Raw genomic sequence first — 19,901 nt, forward strand, 5'->3', positions numbered from 1 at the left:
AGACAATTAACATTATTACTTATTTTAGGACAGAGAGAGAGGAACAAAGAGAGGAGTTCACATATTACTATCCAAAGTATTCACAAAACTCAATTTCTACTCATGTGTTTGGCATTATGTGCTTTGCATTAAGTCCAAAAATAAAAAAGTTCACAATCCATTTTTGGTACTCACTATAGGCTGCTTGCTGGTTTACTCCAGAAAAAGAATGCATACTTGTGTACAGTATATAGAAGTGCTGCTGTATTAAAATGAGTGGTCTTGCCCCAGAAACTAGGGGTCCAATATGTTTATTTTCTTATTCCAATCATTCCTCCTTTGCAGTGGAACAACATTTAATACAGCTTTTATAGGGTTTTTTTCCCAACCAATTTTATGCATTATAATGTACAGTATGTCCGTGTATCATATTATGAGGAATAATATGGATTCCAAGGCAGCACGGTGTGATTGTGGTTACTAGCACGTCTGGCGTCTCTCTCACAGTTATGAGGTTCTGGATTTGCCTCCTGGCTGCGGCCTTCCTATGTGGAGTTAGCATATTCTCCCAGAGCTTGCTTGGATTTACTCCAGGTACAGTATAGTCTGAGTTTCTCCCATATTCCCAAAACATGCAAAGCTACTGTAGGTTCATTGAAGACTCTAAATTGCCAATAAGTGCGAATGTAAGTGTGTACTACCTTCCATTATAGAAAGAACACCCACAATTGTCACTGGAATAGCTTGACAAAATGGATACTGACAAGCTACAAAGCTTTTGGGAGAATGTCCTTTGGAATGATGACACATCCCAAATACATGCGTGGTAGGTTGATTGAAGACTCTGAATTGCCCGGAGGTGTGAATGTGAGGGTGAATGGTTGTTTGTTTACATGTGCCCTGCGACTGGTTCAGGGTGTACCCCGCCTCTCGCCCGAATATAGCTGGGATAGGCTCCACCACACCCACGATCTAAGTGAAGATAAAGAAAATACAGAAGATGGATTTGTTCTACTTTCTTTGTGTGTATGGATTACTTGGGTTGTTCCCAACATCTGGTGAAATTTTCATGTCAATAGCACCTTTGGAAATATATTTAATGAGAAGAATAAAGAATGGTGACGTGTTAAATACTTATTTCAGCCGCTGTGTATATACACACACACACACACACACATATATATATATATATACATATATATATATATATATATATATATATATATATATATATATATATATACATATATATATATATATATACATATATATATATATATATATGTATATATATATATATATATATATATATATATATATTATATTATTATCACCAATTGTGCAAGTTCTGCCACTTAAAAAGATGCGAGAGGCTTGTAATTTTCATCACAGAGATACCTCACCTATGAAAGACAAAATGAGGGCAATCACACTGCCTGATTTTTAATGAATTAATTGGTAGATTCCTTGGTAAAATAAGTATTTGGTCACCTACAAACGAGCAAGATTTCTGGCTCTCACAGACCTGAAACTTCTTTAAGACTTAAGGCTCCTCTGCCCTCCACTTATTACGTGTATTAATGGCACCTGTTTGAACTCGTTACCAGTATAAAATACACCGGTCCACAACCTCAAACAGTCACACTCCAAACTCCACTATGGCCAAGACCAAAGAGCTGTCAAAGGACACCAGAAACAAAATTGTTGATCTGCACCAGACTGGGAAGACTGAATCTGCAATCGGTAAGCAGCTTGGTGTGAAGAAATCAACTATGGGAGACATTATTAGAAAATGGAAGACATACAAGACCACTGATAATCTCTCTCGATGTGGGGCTCCACGCAAGTCTCACCCAGTGGGCTCAAAATGATCACAAGAACGGTGAGCAAAAATCCCAGAACCACACGGGGGGACCTAGTGAATGACCTGCAGAGAGCTGGGACCAAAGTAACAAAGGCTACCATCAGTAACACACTACGGCGCCAGGGACTCAAATCCTCCAGTGCCAGATGTGTCCCCCTGCTTAAGCCAATACATGTCCAGGCCCGTCTGAAGTTTGCTAGAGAGCATTTTGATGATCCAGAAGAGGATTGGGAGATGTCATATGGGCAGATGAAACCAAAATAGAACATTTTGGTAAAAACTCAACTTGTCGTGTTTGGAAGAGAAAGAATGCTGAGTTGCATCCAAAGAACACCATAGGTCCTGTGAAGCATGGGGGTGGAAACATCATGCTTTGGGGCTGTTTTTGTGTAAAGGGACCAGGACGACTGATCCGTGTAAAGAAAGAATGAATGAGGCCATGTATTGTGAGATTTTGAGTGAAAACCTCCTTCTATCAGGAAGGGCATTGAAGATGAAACATGGTTGGGTCTTTCTGTATGACATAGATCCCAAACACACCGCCCGGGCAACGAAGGACTGGCTTAGTAAGAAGCATTTCAAGGTCCTGGAGTGGCCTGGCCAGTCTATAGATCTAAACCCCATCGAAAATCTTTGGAGGGAGTTGAAAGTCTGTGTTGCCCAGCGACATCCCCAAAACATCACTGCTCGGGAGGAGATCTGCATGAAGGAATGGGCCAAAATACCAGCAACAGTGTGTGAAAACCTTGTGAAGACTTACAGAAAATGTTTGACCTCTGTCATTGCCAACAAAGGTATATATAAGGGTATATAACAAAGTATTGAGATGAACTTCATTGACCAAATACTGATTTTCCACCATAATTTGCTAATAAATTCTTTAACAATCAGACAATGTGATTTTCTTGATTTTTTCCCCCCCTCATTTTGTCTCTCATAGGTGAGGTATACCTATGATGAAAATTACAGCCCAGAACCTCGCCACTGTGAGGCAGACATCCTAACCATGAGTCTATCATGCTGCTCTGGATAGCAACATTATCGAAAATGATTATGAAAAATGAAAAATGTATGGTAGCAGCAGAAAAAGCTGTCTGATTATTGCACAACTCTACAGAGTTCGACGATCTCTATATGTGATGTTGGCATCTTCATACTATACCATGAAAGATAATAGTACAATATATCACAATATCACTATTAATCAACATGCCAATCGATCATGTGCATTTTTAGATCATTTCAAATTATGTTAAGTTCACATGCATGAACAAATATTTCAGACCAAATGTTCATCTTTGGGCGAAAGCATGAGTCACCCCTCACAGGAAATTGCCTACTTTTTCATGCAAAAAAAGAGGAAGTGAGGCCTTGCTGGTGCTGCACTTTGTTTTTGTTTTTCATGCAGACGCCACCGTCAGCACCTTTCATTCAACAGAGCTCCCTCCTTCAGATGAGATGGCCGCCGAGGAATTTGGCGGCGGAATGGTGGTGGTCTGTGTGATCCTGGGCCTGTCCTTTCTGGTTGGAACTCCTGGCAACCTGCTGGTGATCTGGACCATCCTGCGCCACGTCAAGCACCGCTCTCACACTTTGGTGCTCATCCTTCACCTTGCGGCCGCAGACCTTCTGGTACTCATCACCCTGCCCCTGTGGATATACTCACTGGCCCACTCTTGGGTGTTTGGAGAGATCTCCTGTAAAGTCATGGGCTTTATGATCAATGCCTGTATGTACGGCAGCGTTTTCCTCATCACCCTCATGAGCGTGGAGCGTTTTTTGGCCGTGCGCTATCCTTTTGCCTCGGCTGGATGGAGGAGGCAAAAGGCCTTAAGTAAAGTGCTGCTGTTCTTGTGGACTGCGGCCTTCCTGTTCAGTGTGCCCGCCCTCCTCACACGGGTTGTTGATAAGGATTCGGGAGAGGAGCAGTGTTTATACAACCAGTACAGCTCAGCCTCTCAGGAGCTGGTTTGTGTGCTGCTGGAGACCCTGGTGGGCTACGTATTGCCGTTCTCCATCCTGGTGGTGTGCTACGGCTGCCTGTGCACTCGCATTACTCAAATGACCTTCAAGTCCAAACGCAAGTCTACAGTCCTCATTGCCAGCGTGGTGGTGGTGTTCGCCATTTGCTGGACACCTTACCACATAGGAAACATACTCTCACTGGTTATCCTTGCCACGAAGAGGTCCTTCCCATATATTGGTGATCATTTGGCTGATGTGAGCAACAACATGGCCTACATCAGCGGAGCTATGGTCTTCATCAGCAGCACCATCAACCCCGTTCTCTACATGTTCGCTGCCCGCTCCTTCCGCAGGTCAGTGCGAGACACGGGCATCCGGAAGCTCTTCCGGCACATCTCCAGCACCTCTCCAGGCGAGGGCAACAGAGAGTTGTCCTTTGTTTCCAAGAGACAGAAGACTGAGACGAGCAGCTCTCAGTGTAACTCTGAGTCAAAAGGGCAAATTGACATGTGCGGAAACAACCCATCCTAGCAACATGAGCCGGTGGTGTATGTATGTGCATGTATATAAAATAGCTCCTTGTTTTTTTGTGTGTGGTTATAATGTATCTGAAATGTAACTATTGACTTGTAAATTTATTAACGTAAATAGAGTATACTGCAGTACATAAATCTTGAAATATTTTGACTCTCACAAGAAGACTAAGCTCTCACTCTGTGCAATTTAACACCACCATAAACTACAACTGCATTAATAAACAATTAAAAATAAAATTAATACCTCTCTGATAATGTCATTTAAAAATCTGCCTTGTTATTGTAAGAGCATTTTTTGTACTTTAAGTAGTAATGATAATGGGATGGAAGCAGCACGGTGGCCTCATTGCTCTGAGGTTGGGTTTTGAATCCAGGCTCCGGCCTTCCTGTGTGGAGTTTGTATGTTCTCCCTGGGTTTGTGTGGGTTTTCTCTGGGTACGCTGGCTTTCTTCCACATGTTAGGTTAAGTAAAGACTCTTAGGTTTGAATGAGTGTGAATGGTTTTTTGCCTATGTCTATATGTGCTCTGCGATTGGATGGTAACCATTCCAGGGTGTATGCTGCCTCTTGCCCAAAGTCAACTGGGATAGGTTCCAGCACACCCTCGACCCTAATGATAAGCGAGTATAGAAAATTGATAGATAATGTTATGGTCAGTTAGTGTATATTTATTTTAGAAAAATATCTATCTATCTATCTATCTATCTATCTATCCCAATGTATTCTTCAAATGAACGTAGTATTGTGTATTAAAAGTAAGTTGCAATATTGTTTACTTGTATACAATGTATCTCCACATTTGGAGTTATTTTAAATGTGAAGCACAACAAAAAATTTAATTTCCTTGTGTTTTCTGTAAAAATGTAATACCAAAATAAAAAAAACATTACAACTGTTTTTTTGTGTTTTAGCTGACATGATCAGAAAGTTCACTGTTCTGTTTTGAGGTCCTTTTTTCATCTTTGTTTATTTCGGTCCTAATGGAATTTCCCTGTCTGCTGTTTCGTGTTTCACTCTTAACTTTTAACTATCCATCCATCCATTTTCTGAGCCGCTTCTCCTCACTAGGGTCGCGGGCGTACTGGAGCCTAACCCAGCTATCATCGGGCAGGAGGCGGGGTACACCCAGAACTGGTTGCCAGCCAATCGCAGGGCACATAGAAACAAACAACCATTCGCACTCACAGTCATGCCTACGGCAATTTAGAGTCTACAATTAATGCATGTTTTTGGGATGTGGGAGGAAACCGGAGTGCCCGGAGAAAACCCACGCAGGCACGGGGAGAACATGCAAACTCCACACAGGCGGGGCCAGGGATTGAACCCGGGTCCTCAGAACTGTGAGGCTGACGCGCTAACCAGTCGGCCACCGTGCCGCCAACTTTTAACTAATGAAATGAATTTAATTGTTTTGAAATGTAGGAAAAACATAGTAAAACCAATTTTTGACAGCTAAGTCCTTGAATCTAGCAGCAGACGAGTCAGGCCCCTCTACTTCCTCTCCATGACAAGATTGCAAAATGGAAAGCTGTATGTTCCATTTGTTCTTTCACAAAATGCGGAACAAAGTTTATATATATATATATATATATATATATATATATATCCATCCATCCATTTTCTGAGCCGCTTATCCTCACAAGGGTCGCAGGAGTGCTGGAGCCAATCCCACCTATCAACGGGCAGGAGACGGGATACACCCTGAACTGGTTGCCAGCCAATTGCAGGGCATTCGCACTCACATTCACACCTAAGGGCAATTTAGAGTCTTCAAGTAACCTACCATGCATGTTTTTGGGATGTGGGAGGAAACCGGAGTGCCCGGAGAAAACCCACGCAGGCACGGGGAGAACATGCAAACTCCACACAGGTGGGGCCGGGGATTGAACCCCAGTCCTCAGAACTGTGAAGCAGACACTCTAACCAGTCGGTCACCGTGCTGCCTCTATATATATATATATATATATATATACATACATATTATGTACACATATTATTTAGCAACACAGTTTTCCATCAACAAAGTCAGTGAATAAAAACTGATAAAAAAAAAAACTGATAAAAAAAAAAGATGCTGGGTCAACACTGTCATTATTATAAGTCACACAACCAGTAGATGGCAGTGTCAGAACTACCTTTTCTTATGACGACTTCCTCGACATTACGATGTGCCAATGTGGTGTCACCAGCCGTCAAAATATTAGGCACAGCTACACATCTAATGAGAACCAAAACAAGAGCTGAATTTTTTTTTGAATCTGCATTTACCAAGGTATATAATGCTATTTAAAAGTATAAATAGAGCTGCTGCGCTGTTATTAGTTATTAGCCATGATGTGGCTGTGATGTCATGGCATTATCAGACGATCATAACAGCAAAATAAGCCAAATTAGATTCTTCTGATGTCATCCCTGTGCAACTCACTCGCAACCTTTATTGGGTGCGCATACTGTATTGCATTGTAGTTCCTATTGTAATGCTGTCGTGTACACCTCAGTATGCTGAAGTGCAGTTAGCCTAAAAATACTGTACACACATTACATTAACACAGTACCTCTCTGTAACAGTGTCAGTATTTGGGGTCCTTTATTCTTATTTATTCAGAGTAGTGATGGGGAAATACCCTGGAATTTTTATATTCAGAAAGGTTTACAGAATAATGGTTCACACTGCTTTACAGTTAGTGGATCTGGGTTTGAATCTCCATTGGGACACGTCTGTGTGACACGTTACATTACTCTAAACTGGCCGTAGTTGTGAATATGTGTGTGAAAGGTTGTTTGTCAACATGTGTCCTGCAAGTAACTGGCAACCAATCCAGTAGGTACTTCTTAAAAGGAGGGTTTCAAGTACAAACATGCCATTCAATAAATGTTCTCCGTTGTTGTGAATCGTGATGGAATATGCATTCAACCTCCCAAGTGTTGCTTAACTACTCAGACCGGTTCATCTAGGACAAAAAAAAGGTGGAGTTCAACAATTGAAATGATCAGGAAAGACAAAGTACATAAAAAGGTGGAGTTTAACAACTGAAATGAGAAGGAAAGACAGAGTACAAAAAAGGTGGGGTTCAACAATTGAAATGAGAAGGAAAGACATCTCTAAAGAGATGTGGTGTGTCAGAGGTGAGAAAATATGGAATTTGGGGATCTTGGCTATAGGCAAGTAAGGACGTTCATCCTTACTGAATATTCCCAACCGTAAAATAGTAGACCCATATAGATGGATATGCTTGATTTGTGCATTTTTTTAGTAACAACGTACATTAATATGCAAGAAAATATCAAGCACAGTGTCATTTTCAGTATATTTAAGCTAAAAAGTCAGTGAGAATGGTAGTTTAAAGCAGGGGTGGGAAAACTACGGCCCTGTAATAGCATTTGATGTGACCCACAATGCAATTCAGAACAAAAAAAATTAAAAAGGAAATGCTATAAAAATGGCGGCACAGTGGGCAACTGGTTAGAGCGTCAGCCTCACAGTTCTGAGGACCCGGGTTCAATCCCCGGTCCCGCCTGTGTGGAGTTTGCATGTTCTCCCCGTGCCTGTGTGGGTTTTCTCCGGGCACTCCGGTTTCCTCCCACATCCCAAAAACATGCATTAATTGGAGACTCTAAATTGCCCGTAGGTGTGAATGTGAGTGCGAATGGTTGTTTGTTTGTATGTACTCTGCGATTGGCTGGCAACCAGTTCAGAGTGTACCCCGCCTCCTGCCCAATGGCAGCTGGGATAGGCTCCAGCACGCCCGCGACCCTTGTGAGGAGAAGTGGCTCAGAAAATGAATGCTATAAAAATCATCCAAACATTTTACCCTAAAATGCTCATAATAAAAAACAACTTATTCGATTGCGGCATTATCCATCCAGCCATACATTTTCTATAGTGCTTGTCCTTATGAGGGTCAGGTTAACTGGAGCCTCTCCCAGTAGACTTTGGGCCAGAGGTGGGGTCGACCTTGGATTGGTCGACAGTCAATCTCTGTATAGAAAAACAACCATTCACTATCTTTTAAGAGTCTTCAATTAAATTAACATGCATGTTCTTGGAATGTGGGAGGAAGCCGGGGTACTCATCGCTGCATTTACCTATATATTTCCTGGTTTAATTAGAATTGGTAGTAAAAGCCTTTTCATCATGCTGTTCACATTTTGACATCATGAGACCAAGACAACACTTAAGAACTCATCAATCGAACTGCAATGGTGTCTTCAAACAAGATGCTCTCAGATGAAAGTGGCCACTGAGTTTAGAGTGTCACAGTGTCATCAGCAGGTTGCAACAGAGATAATAATAATAATAACAATAATAATAAGAAGAAAATATGGTACCAAGTGGACATCCTGGGAAATGTATTGGTCAATAAATGGATCAAACACCTGCAATTTTTTCCATTCAGCTCCTTGTTAGAGAACAGAAACTTGAAGAGTTGGACTTGTACATTCAAACGTTGAGAGAAACTAAAATTTAGTTCACCTGTAAAGGTTTAAGTGCATTTTAGATTCATCCTGAAATTCACTCAAAAGCTGAATACTGTTGTATCACTAACATTTGTGAGAGTTTCATAAATTTGGTATGTCCCTGGAATGTATGGGAACACAACAACAACAAAAAACAACATCACCAGAACAAGTAACCGTCTTTCTTTTGATGCTGGTGTGCCTTCATGTCACATCTTTTTAATATCAATTTGTACTGCCACTAGTTTTGTAAACGTCATATGAATAACTGCTCAGTGTAACGTCCTATAAAACCATCTAAAACATGACCTTTTTTTCAAGTCACTAATCTTCAACATTCCTCGCGTAAACTTCTACCACAGCCCTATTTTGTCAGGCTACTTCCTGGTTAAACGCCACTGACTAATCAGATAACAAATACGCCTCTTTGTCCCGCCCTCACCTTTGCGAAACAGCCAATAAGAAGACACCTGCGGGACTTGCCTCGCTCAAGGGCTGAGACACACACACAGGTAACGAAGGAAAAAAAAAAAAAAAAAAACTGGGGGAGAAAAAAAAAACAAAACCTCCAAGGCTTGTTATGGAGTTCGTATGAACGAAACACGGATTTCCACCCTTCTTTACCAGTCAAACCAGTATCGCTGGATAGAACACTCTCAAGTACAGCAACAGGTAGAGTGACTGGCCGCAAACTCCTTCGTGGCTCCCTATGAAAATAATCTCCCCTCTTTTTTTTTTTCTCCCCTCTCTCTCCCCTTACCTCAATTGAGTTTCCCGACCCTTTTGTTCGCTCTTCTTATCACTTGGAAAAAGGTGAACCCTCGTGTTGTTTTTAGTTTAATCTTTGCTTTAATTGTAGTTTTTACCCTTGTGGTCCCTGATGGCTTCGCACAGTGATACTCTGGTGGTGTTCTTTGGGGCAACAGCTGGTGCAAATGGGGGTAAACTGGGTTCGGATGAGAGGGAAATAATTCTCTTGGTGTGGCAAATTGTGGACCTTCGTGAGAAAAAGGTACGGCCCGTTCGTTCGTCCGGTTTCTTGTACTCGAGTGTGCGTGTGTGTATTTTAATTCGATATCGTGTGTGCTGTTTGACAGAAATCAACACGGTGTGTGCTAATGCTAGCTTTTTAGCTCACCTTTTGGCCAGGTGTGTGACAAGCTGGCACACGAGGGGGTTGTACTTTTTTTTTCTTTTTCTTTTTTAAGACCCATTGTCCCCCCAAATTGACCAAAAGCACACCTTTTTGATTTACCATGTCAAGCCACCCCTTGACTATTTAAGTTCTCCTTCGCAACCACGTTGTCATTTTATTTCTTAATCGTCAATTTCCCGTATGGGAGGGCAGCCTGTGAAGTAGTTTTCCCTCTTGTTAGCGAGAGATGAAATGCTAAAGGTTTGTTCCATTCAGGTGGGCAAGCTTCACAGATGTCTTGTCAAGCCAGACACTTTGGAGCTTACAGATCAGTGCAAAGAGGAGACTGACCTCAGTTTGGACGATGTCGTCAGTGCTGAACCCCTGGATACAGTTCTGCAACAGGTGAGTCTTTGAGACCCTTGTGCATCTTCAGAATGATTCATGACTGACAGCACGTCGTTGAAGAAGCAGTGGAACCTTTAAAGAGAGCACTATTTTTTTTTAAGGATTTTGTTCTTAACTGTCATAGAAGTGTAAATTAAAAAAAAAAGTAATACAGTTGACATTAAAGTGTTAACCCCCCGCCCCCCCCTAAATTCGTTACTTTAGTGATGTAAAATTATTTGCTTAGAAAGTATAAAAATAAACTTGGCTCCAGCTTTTCAGTGTGGAGTGCGCATGTTCTGTGCATGTGTGGATTTTCTCCGGGTACTCCGACATTCCGAAAATGTGCATGTTGGGTTAAATGAAAACTCCAAATTGTCCAAAGGTCTGAATATTTGTCTATATATCCTCCGAGATTGGCTGGCATCCAGTCTAAGTTGTGTCCTGCATCTTGTCCGTCGTCAACATCCGTGCTATAGAAAATAGATTGGTAAAACATGTGGCCCTGCGAAATCGCTGCTTCAGAGCTGTTAATTCTGTGGGCTTTCATGCAGCAACAGGGTATTCTGGAATTTGGTACTACAATTTGATGCGTGATGACGGCTAGCCTCTGGTGTGATGTATGCAAAACTTGCCTTGACAATCAGCATTTTCTTTTAACACAACAGGAAGGAAGATTTGAGTGTCAAACTCCTCATCCCTCTCCGACCGTTGTAGAATTCCCTTTTACGCAGGTGGTGCTCACCTATTGCAGTTCTGATATTAACTCAAATCCCAACAGTTTGTATAGACAAAATGTGAGACAGTGCCAGCTTTAGTAATAAATTGGGCTAAAAACAATGAAAATACTTTCCAAATGTACTAACGTAGACTTGGTTAATCAATAAAAGCTGCTAGCCTGTCTTCACCTCGACCGCTAGTCTTGTATGATGTACTTTCCCCCAAACTGAATGAACTTTGGGGTGTTAAAATTGTTCAGATTCCACTTGATGGTATTTGAGGAGCTTGTTGTCCATATTTTGCGCATAGATCTGTTTAAGCTGAAATACAAGAACCGCAAATCTCCTTGATGACCTTATTATTGGGGTGGGTTGGGGTTCTGACGTAGATGTGCAGGAGCTAGCATCGCCCGAGGTTGTTGGAGATTAAGAGTAGTCGCAGGTCCGGTCTTGTCTTTGCTTGATGCGTGCTGCAGACATCTGGAAGGTGAGTTGTTTACCTTCGACCGCACCTCTCTTTTAGGCTGGAGGACAGATAGAAGAGAAGGGAGGGGACAGTGGTGTGTCTTAAAGAGGGCGTTTTAAATACAATTTCCTTGAATTGCTCCTCGTTACTATGTGTGTTTAGCCAATAGTGCTTATGTTGTCAAACATGTTTTTTGAGCAACCTTGCAAGTGTTTGTTTACACTGGGTCCTCCTTTCGCCACCCATGCCTTGAAAGTCTCTCATGATCATGCTGTTATGATGGGCTTAATGCTAACACTGCTTTCTATTCTTGCTCAGAGTGAAATGCTTAACGTTTCAAACAGGGCTGGTTAAGGCCTCACTGTAGATTAGTTTGTGTGCTGAACCTTCAAATATTAACCCAAGCAATCACTTGGTTCTTTTCATTCCTCTGTCACACATTAATCTTTTGCTATTGGTCCCTTCATCACTTGTTTTTACTCTCTTTCATCAAGGAAAGACAAAATGGATCACAATAATTGATAACTTTGTTTCTAATTCAGTTTGGTGAAATGGTGACTGACTGGTCCAGTGTCTTTCGTGATGGTGAAACAGCAGTTCTGGGGGCGCTTTGAATGAGTGAGCCACCACCCTGGGGTGATTGTGAATGTGTTCTCTTCAATTTCTGTTATTAAATATTTAAGTGGTTACTAAAAACACAGCAAATTACATTTATTAGACATTTGTTTTAAAATATTTCATAGAAACAGTGTCCAAAAGGAATATATTGGCTTGCGAAGAAAAATTTATACTTTTCATTAATTCTTAGTTTAATGACTAATTTAGCCACCCGTTTTTGACCTGCATGCATTGATCTCTCACTGTTCACTGAAAATAAAACTTTTATTGTTAATCATCTTGTCATAACATTGCATTCTTTACGAGAGGTTCTTGGCACTTAGCTCATCGAAACACAGTAAAGTTGGTTCTTGTTGAGTGAGTTGTGAGTAGAGATTGGCAATGCATAATAATCAATTAATTGATTCTGTACTACTTGGCTGCAACTTGCAGAGAATTTAATTTTTTAAAATTAAATTACAATTATTACAAAATTGTTAAATAAAGCAAGCATCTAAAGAGTTAATAAAAAATAATTTAAAACCAGTTTTGCATGCGATGTGAGAAGTGTCAGTGTTGAAATATGCGACTTACGTATTCAGATTTCACAGCTTCAATCATCTATTGTGTCATTTTAGGAACACTCCTGCAGTGACGAGAGCATAGGTTTGCTTCTTGTTTGGCCCATTTACAGCATGTTACAGCCTGTGTAGTGATGCATGCATCTTGTTCTTGGGGTGAAACTGAATCACCCCTCTGCCTTTTTAATAAATACAGCAAACATGTTTTGCAATGTGGTGCAGCTCACCCGGACTCCATGGGGATTTTGAGGCAAGTCCAGCAGGTGAATAGTCAAGAAGCCAAAGTCAAACAGGGCATCATTTCTGCTGGGTGTGTCATAAAATAAAACAAAAACAAGCAAACAAAAAAAGAGCATTGGAGCATTACACCCATTTGGATGTTGAATTTTCACTTTACATTTGCTTATGTTCAGACTACTATGTGTAGAGTTCAAAGGCTTGTTCTTCAGTGTAAACATCCATATCTCAAGTAAGTTATTTACTCTTGAATATATTGATTAATGCTATTTACAAGAACATTGTCACAGTATACAAGCGATGGAATAAGAAAACATTCTCTGAACCACGGGCAGTTTTAAGCAGACAAAGTGTCAAGTTATTGCACACTCGGGTCAAAACTTTCATTTTTTTATTTTATTTTATTTTTTTTAAAATTAAATAATAGTTGTTCACCTAACAATACAAGTACAAATGCAGGGGAGGATTGGCTGCTTGAGTTTCATCTGTTCATGTGTAACTTGGACCCAATTTTCAGTTTGTATGAGGATGTTGAACACTGGCTGACTAAAGTTTGATTTAAAAGTCGCAACAATATTAAATGTAAGTTCATCCCAATGCCTTTTGTGATTGTTCTTTAGATGTCTTTTACACTTAGACTTCCATTACACACTGACGCTCTTATCAGAGTTTGTTGCGGCCACCAGCAACACCCTTCCTCACCTCTGCATGAAAACACTCCACTGGAGAGAGACCTTTTGATAGGACTACGTTCAAAGGCTGTTTCCTCCCACTCATTTGTGAAAATACCTTGTCGGCTGAAGCGTGTTGGAATGAAATCTCTGTCTGAATTGTGTGAGTCAGCTTTCTACGTCTCTTCTTACATTTTTTCCCCCCTTAACAATCCTTGTTGAGACAGGCTGGGGAAAAAAGATGTAGGTTAAATCTTGATGCTCACTGAACAGAGCTCTCTTCTTGTGCACTTAGTTCTTGTGTGATGTGCTGACATCCAACATGGCGGCCCTTCTGTTGGAGTGTTACAAAAATCCACAAATGGGTTCTGCATGACATGTTTTGTGGTGGTTTAAACTCAACATTTTTGTGACTTTCAAGGTATATTATTCAGAAGGTGTGCGTCAAATTCTGATTAGTACAGTAGAGTTGGACTCGTTTTTATGTTAACCACTATGCGGATTATGTCCAGTGTAAGGTGTACATGGCTGATTTGAGTGTAAAGCCTTCTCTGTGTCCTTGTGTGTGTCTCTCATGCTGCTGTTGGTTCAAAATTTGAACACATTTTCTTCAGTTTGAATAAAAGTCAGGGTGTGTTGCTGCTTCTCAGGAACTTTACTTTTGTCTGCCAACCTGCTTTAATAATTTGGCAAGCCTTACGATGCTATGAGCAAGTCTTTGTTTGGGTGAAACTTGACGTGTGAAACTCCAGTTGCTTATGGTAATTTAATTTTTTTTATTTTTTTATTTTTTTTATTTGTAACAGCCGGATCTTATGAAATTGGCTCAGTTCAGAATCTGTAGTTGCTGATGATCACTAAACAGGGAGAACCCAAGGACATAACGAGTCAATCTTTGTACTCCATGTTGTGGCTAACTCTGCTCGTGAAAGCAGACTAAATGAAGCACTCACTGGAGGCATTTGACATCTTTGATGCTTTATTATTCGTGAGACCGTTCCAGGTTGAAACCATTTTGAATGTTCCCCTCCTAGTTTGTTTGCAGTTGTTTGGCGTTGCCTCATGGCCTTGCATTTTCTATGCTGAGAAACGGGCCCATACATGCACCTGTAATAATCGCTTTCTGATTATTAGTCATATGCAGCCCGTGGCAATGTGAGATGCCTGCCTGTCAGCCAGTTTCGCTGAGCATAATTTATGTTGTCACCGATCGCAGCTGTAGGGATTCAGGGGGCAGAATATCCTTCCCCATTCACTAGGCCAGGGTTTGCCAAACCTTGTCATCCCAAGGCCCAAATTGGAAATATAAGCAATGTGAAAATCCAATGAGGTATTTATATTTAAAAAAAAAAAAAAAAAAAAATCTCTTTACAAAGATAATCAGTTCTATTCAACACTGTCAGTTATTAATTTTATAGCATATTTATTATAGTAGTTGTAATGCGACTTAACTTCATATGGCCTCAAATAATATATAAAATATTAGAAACAACGATGATGCAAGATGTTTTATACCTGTATGTTGGGACTAAATGGCATCAGGTTGTCACAACACAATCATTGTGTATCTGAGTTAAAATAAAGCACGCATGTATGTGTGGGATGCTGGTGTTGAGGGCTGGGTGTTAGCGTAACTTGAAAAAGGCGTGTCAGACTTGTATGGTCTCTTGACAAGCGTGATCGCTCACCGCCCGCACTAAAACCTGTCAGACGAGCCTTGTTTGCGACGACAAAGCACACAATCCAAACCGCAAACATAGCACCACCTTCACTCGTTTGCCTTAAATTTGAAGTCCCTTAATTCTCACTTTCCTCTTTGTCACTGTTTGCACAGTGGCACTGAATGGCACTCAAACTATTTTATAATCATGCTGCGAAAGTCAATCAATTACTATTATTTTATATATATATATATATATATATATGGCTGGCGACCAGTTCACGGTGTACCCCGCCTCTCGCAGGTAGCTGGGATAGGCTCCAGCACGCCCGGGACCCTAGTGAGGAGAAGCGGATCAGAAAATGGATGGATGGATGGATGGATATATTATTATTTATATATATATATATATATATATATATATATATATATATATATCCCTCGTCTGTACCGCTTTATCCTCACAAGGGTCACAGGCGTGCTGGAGCCTATCCCAGCTATCATCGGGCAGGAGGAAAACGGATGGATGGAGCTTAGTTGTCTGGGGCTTTATGCCCCTGGCAGGGTCACCCTTGGCAAACAGGTCCCAGGTGAGGGATCAGACAAAGCATGGTTCAAAGACCCCTTATGATGATGACAAAAAATTTACTCAGGTTTCCCTTGCCCGGACGCGGGTCACCGGGGCCCCCCTCTGGAGCCATGCCTGGAGGTGGGGCTCGAAGGCAAGTGCCTGGTGGCCGGGCCTGCACCCATGGGGCCCGGCCGGGCACAGCCCGAAAGTGTAACGTGCGTCCCCCTTCCCATGGACTCACCACCTGTGGGAGGGGCCATAGGGGTCGGGTGCAGTGCGAGCTAGGCGGTGGCCGAAGGCGGGGACCTTGGCGATCCGATCCCCGGCTGCAGAAGCTGGCTCTAGGGACGTGGAATGTCACCTCTCTGGCAGGGAAGGAACCCAAGCTGGTGTGTGAGGTCGAGAAATTCCGACTAGATATAGGACTCTCCTCCACGCACAGCTTGGGCTCTGGTACCAGTCCTCTCGAGAGGGGTGGACTCTCGGTGAGAGGTGCCGAGCAGGTGTGGGTATACTTATTGCTCCCCGGACTAGGCGCCTGTACGTTGGGGTTCACCCCAGTGGACGAGAGCGTAGCCTCCCTCCGCCTTCGGGGTGGGGGTACGGGTCCTGACTGTTGTTTGTGCCTATGCACCAAACAGCAGTTCAGAGTAACCACCCTTTTTGGAGTCCTTGGAGGGGGTGCTGGAGAGCGCTCCCGCTGGGGACTCCATCGTTCTGCTGGGGGACTTCAATGCTCACGTGGGCAATGACAGTGAGACCTGGAAGGGCGTGATTGGGAGGAACGGCCCCCCCGATCAGAACCCGAGCGGTGTTCTGTTATTGGACTTCTGTGCTCATCACGGATTGTCCATAACGAACACCATGTTCAAGCATAAGGCTGTCCACAGTCGAATCTTACGTCCTGGCCGTGGAACAGTGGACCAGCTCTACACCCTTGGCAGGGTCCTCGAGGGTGCATGGGAGTTCGCCCAACCAGTCTACATGTGTTTTGTGGACTTGGAGAAGACGTTCCACCGTGTCCCTCGGGGGGTCCTGTGGGGGGTGCTTCGGGAGTATGGGGTACCAAACCTCCTGATACGGGCTGTTCGGTCCCTGTACGACCGGAGTCAGAGTTTGGTCCGCATATCCGGCAGTAAGTCTGACTCGTTTCCGGTGAGGGTTGGACTCCGCCGAGGCTGCCCTTTGTCACCGATTCTGTTCATAACTTTTATGGACAGAATTTCTAGGAGCAGACGAGGCATAGAGTTTTGGTGGACTCAGTATTACATCTCTGCTTTTTGGAGATGTTGTGGTTCTGTTGGCTTCATCAAGCCGTGACCTCCAACTCTCACTGGAGCAGTTCGCAGCTGAGTGTGAAGCGGCTGAGATGAGAATCATCACCTCCAAATCTGAGACCATAGTCCTCAGTCAGAAAAGGGTGGCGTGCCCTCTCCAGGTCGGGGATGAGATCCTGCCCCAAGTGGAGGAGTTCAAGTATCTTGGGGTCTTGTTCACGAGTGAGGGAAGAATGGAACGGGAGTTCGACAGGCGGATCGGTGCAGCGTCTGCAGTGATGCGGACTTTGTATCGGTCCGTTGTGGTAAAGAAGGAGCTAAGCCGAAAGGCGAAGCTCTCAATTTACCGGTTGATCTTCGTTCCTACCCTCACCTATGGTCATGAGCTGTGGGTCGTGACCGAAAGAACAAGATCCCGGATACAAGCGGCCGAAATGAGTTTCCTACGCAGGGTGTCCGGGCTCTCCCTTAGAGAGAGGGTGAGAAGCTCAGTCATCCGGGAGGATCTCAGAGTAGAGCCGCTGCTCCTCCGCATTGAGAGGAGCCAGGTGAGGTGGCTGGGGCATCTGATTCGGATGCCTCCCGGACGCCTCCCTGGTGAGGTGTTCCGGGCACGTCCCACCGGGAGGAGACCCCGGAGACGACCCAGGACACGCTGGAGAGACTACGTCCTTCGGCTGGCCTGGGAACGCCTCGGGATCCCCCCGGAAGAACTGGATGAAGTGGCTGGGGAGAGGGAAGTCTGGGCGGCCCTGCTAAAGCTACTGACCCGTGACCCGACCCGGATAAGTGGTAGAAAATGGATGGATGGATGGATGGATGGATGGATTGGTAAACTTGCTCTTTAGAAGTTTATTTTGTTAAAGTTGGCAGTTGATTTGCACTTTGACCCAAACCCAGCTGGGGTCACTTCCAATGTCAAATTTGTTTAGGGTGGTGAAATCTGTAAATACCCCTTTGGCGTTGGACAGGAAGTAGTCTCTGATGCTTGTTACCTTTGGGGCTTATCCATGTCCACTTTCTGTTCCATTTCTTGTTGAATAGCGAATTGATAAAGTGTAAGCCTTCTTGTTCAGCAAATTCTATTAAGCGTTCTCCTCTTTCGTCCCTTGATCCCATTCCGTAGGATCCAATTGATTTCTCGCCAGAGTTAAGACCAATCCTGGCGTTAGTCACCCGTGACTATTCGAAATTTGTGCTTCGATTGACTAGAAAGATGGGATAAATCCTCGTAAAATGCTTCCACCTCATCGTCGGTCTGGCTGATGGTCGGCGCATATATTTGTATCAATTGAAGCGAGTAATGCTTTCTAACAGAGATGGTAAATGTGGCGATTCTATCGAAAACACTTTTGACGCTGATAACGTAATTGGCAATACTTTTATTAAGAATGAAAACAACTCCACCATTGTGTCCGCTTACTGATCCTCTGTAATAAAATAGATTATCGAGAGTCAACATAGCTTCATCTTTCCGACGTATTTCACCAAGTCCAATTATATCCCATTTGATGGCTTCTAGCTCATGTTGTAGCTCTTCTTATCGAGAATCGTCCTTTTGCATTTTGTGCGTTGTCTTTTTTGCTTCTTTCTTGCTACTTCTAAAGTTTGTCCTTTGGTTTGACTTAAAATGTTTGTAGGAGTAACTGTATTCTGGTCTAGCATAGCCAAGTCCGTTGTCCGTAAGCAGCCATAATTAACCCAGTGATTCTTGGCACCCTCTGCCGCCAAGCTTGTCTGTCCGCTGCCGTAGGCAAAGGCTCTTTGCCCTCCAGGGAATGAGGGCCGTGTTTTTTGTTGTACTGCCACGAAGAAGGAATAGGCCCTAATCTGCCACGCAGTGGGTACGGAATGTTTTCAGACCCCCTTAAATTTATTACTCTGTTATATTGCAGCCATTTGTTAAAAACATTTAAGTTCATTATTTGTCCTCATTAATGTACACACAGCACCCCATATTGACAAAGAAAAAACTTTATTTTTGACATTTTTGCTGATTTATTAAAAAAGAAAAACACAAATATCACACAGCCATAAGTATTCAGACCATTTGCTGTGACACTCATATATTTAACACGGGCGCTGTCCATTCATCGTTAAAATGGTTCTTCACCTTCATTGGAGTCCACCTGTGTTTGATTATACTGACTGGACTTGATTAGGAAAGCCACACACCTGTCGATATAAGACCTTACAGCTCACAGTGCATGTCGGCGCAAAGTAGAATCATGAGGTCAAAGGAACTGCCTGAAGAGCTAGGAGACAGAATTGTGGCAAGGCACAGATCGGGCCAAGGTTACAAAAAAATTCTGCTGCACTTAAGGTTCCTAAGAGTACAGTGGCCTCCATAATCCTCAAATGGAAGACATTTGGGACGATCAGAACCCTTCCTTGAGCTGGTCGTCCGGCCAAAGTGAGCAATTAGGGGAGAGTCTTGGCGAGAGAGGTAAAGAAGAACCCAAAGATCACTGTGGCTGAGCTCCAGAGATGCAGTCAGGAGATAGGAGAAAGTTCTAGAAAGTCAATCATCCACCAGTCGGGGCTTTATGGCAGAGTGGCCCGACGGAAACCTATCCTCAGTGCAAGACACATGAAAGCCCGCATGGAGTTTGCTAAAAAACACCTAAAGGAGTCCAAGTTGGTGAGAAATAAGATTCTCTGGTCTGATGAAACCAAGATAGAAATTGTGTGGAGAAAACCAGGCACTGCTCATCACCTGTCCAATACAGTCCCAACAGTGGTGGTGGCAGCATCATGCTGTGGGGGTGTTTTTCAGCTGCAGGGACAGGGAGACTGGT

At 43.0% G+C, this 19,901-nt stretch overlaps 2 protein-coding genes across 5 annotated transcripts in view; both read left to right on the forward strand.

Annotated features, from left to right (window-relative positions):
- Positions 1-3,194: 3,194 nt before the first annotated feature.
- si:dkey-148a17.6 (uncharacterized protein LOC108190685 homolog) lies at positions 3,195-5,231 on the forward strand. The gene has a single exon (XM_061701540.1). It carries the CDS (start codon positions 3,302-3,304, stop codon positions 4,337-4,339), a length of 1,038 nt encoding a protein of 345 aa, XP_061557524.1. The 5' UTR covers positions 3,195-3,301; the 3' UTR covers positions 4,340-5,231.
- Positions 5,232-9,344: 4,113 nt separating this feature from the next.
- The window catches only part of esrp2 (epithelial splicing regulatory protein 2), a 31,670-nt gene continuing 21,113 nt past the window's right edge, over positions 9,345-19,901 (forward strand). For 2 of the 4 annotated variants that reach the window (XM_061667849.1, XM_061667826.1), the window contains exons 1-3: positions 9,345-9,474; positions 9,662-9,814; positions 10,214-10,342. In XM_061667849.1, coding sequence (XP_061523833.1) covers positions 9,394-9,474; positions 9,662-9,814; positions 10,214-10,342 — 363 coding nt within the window. In that variant the 5' untranslated portion in view covers positions 9,345-9,393. Of the gene's footprint in view, positions 9,815-10,213; positions 10,343-19,901 lie in introns of all 4 variants that reach the window. The other 2 variants (XM_061667840.1, XM_061667832.1) reach the window with 2 other exon arrangements.

This window comes from Phycodurus eques, chromosome 2, assembly GCF_024500275.1.
Source record: "Phycodurus eques isolate BA_2022a chromosome 2, UOR_Pequ_1.1, whole genome shotgun sequence".
In the NCBI taxonomy this organism is placed as follows: Eukaryota; Metazoa; Chordata; class Actinopteri; order Syngnathiformes; family Syngnathidae; genus Phycodurus; species Phycodurus eques.

Bases quoted from the DNA above. Each gene is read 5' to 3' on its own strand.
- si:dkey-148a17.6 (XM_061701540.1), top strand. From the start codon at position 3,302: ATGGCCGCCGAGGAATTTGGCGGCGGAATGGTGGTGGTCTGTGTGATC.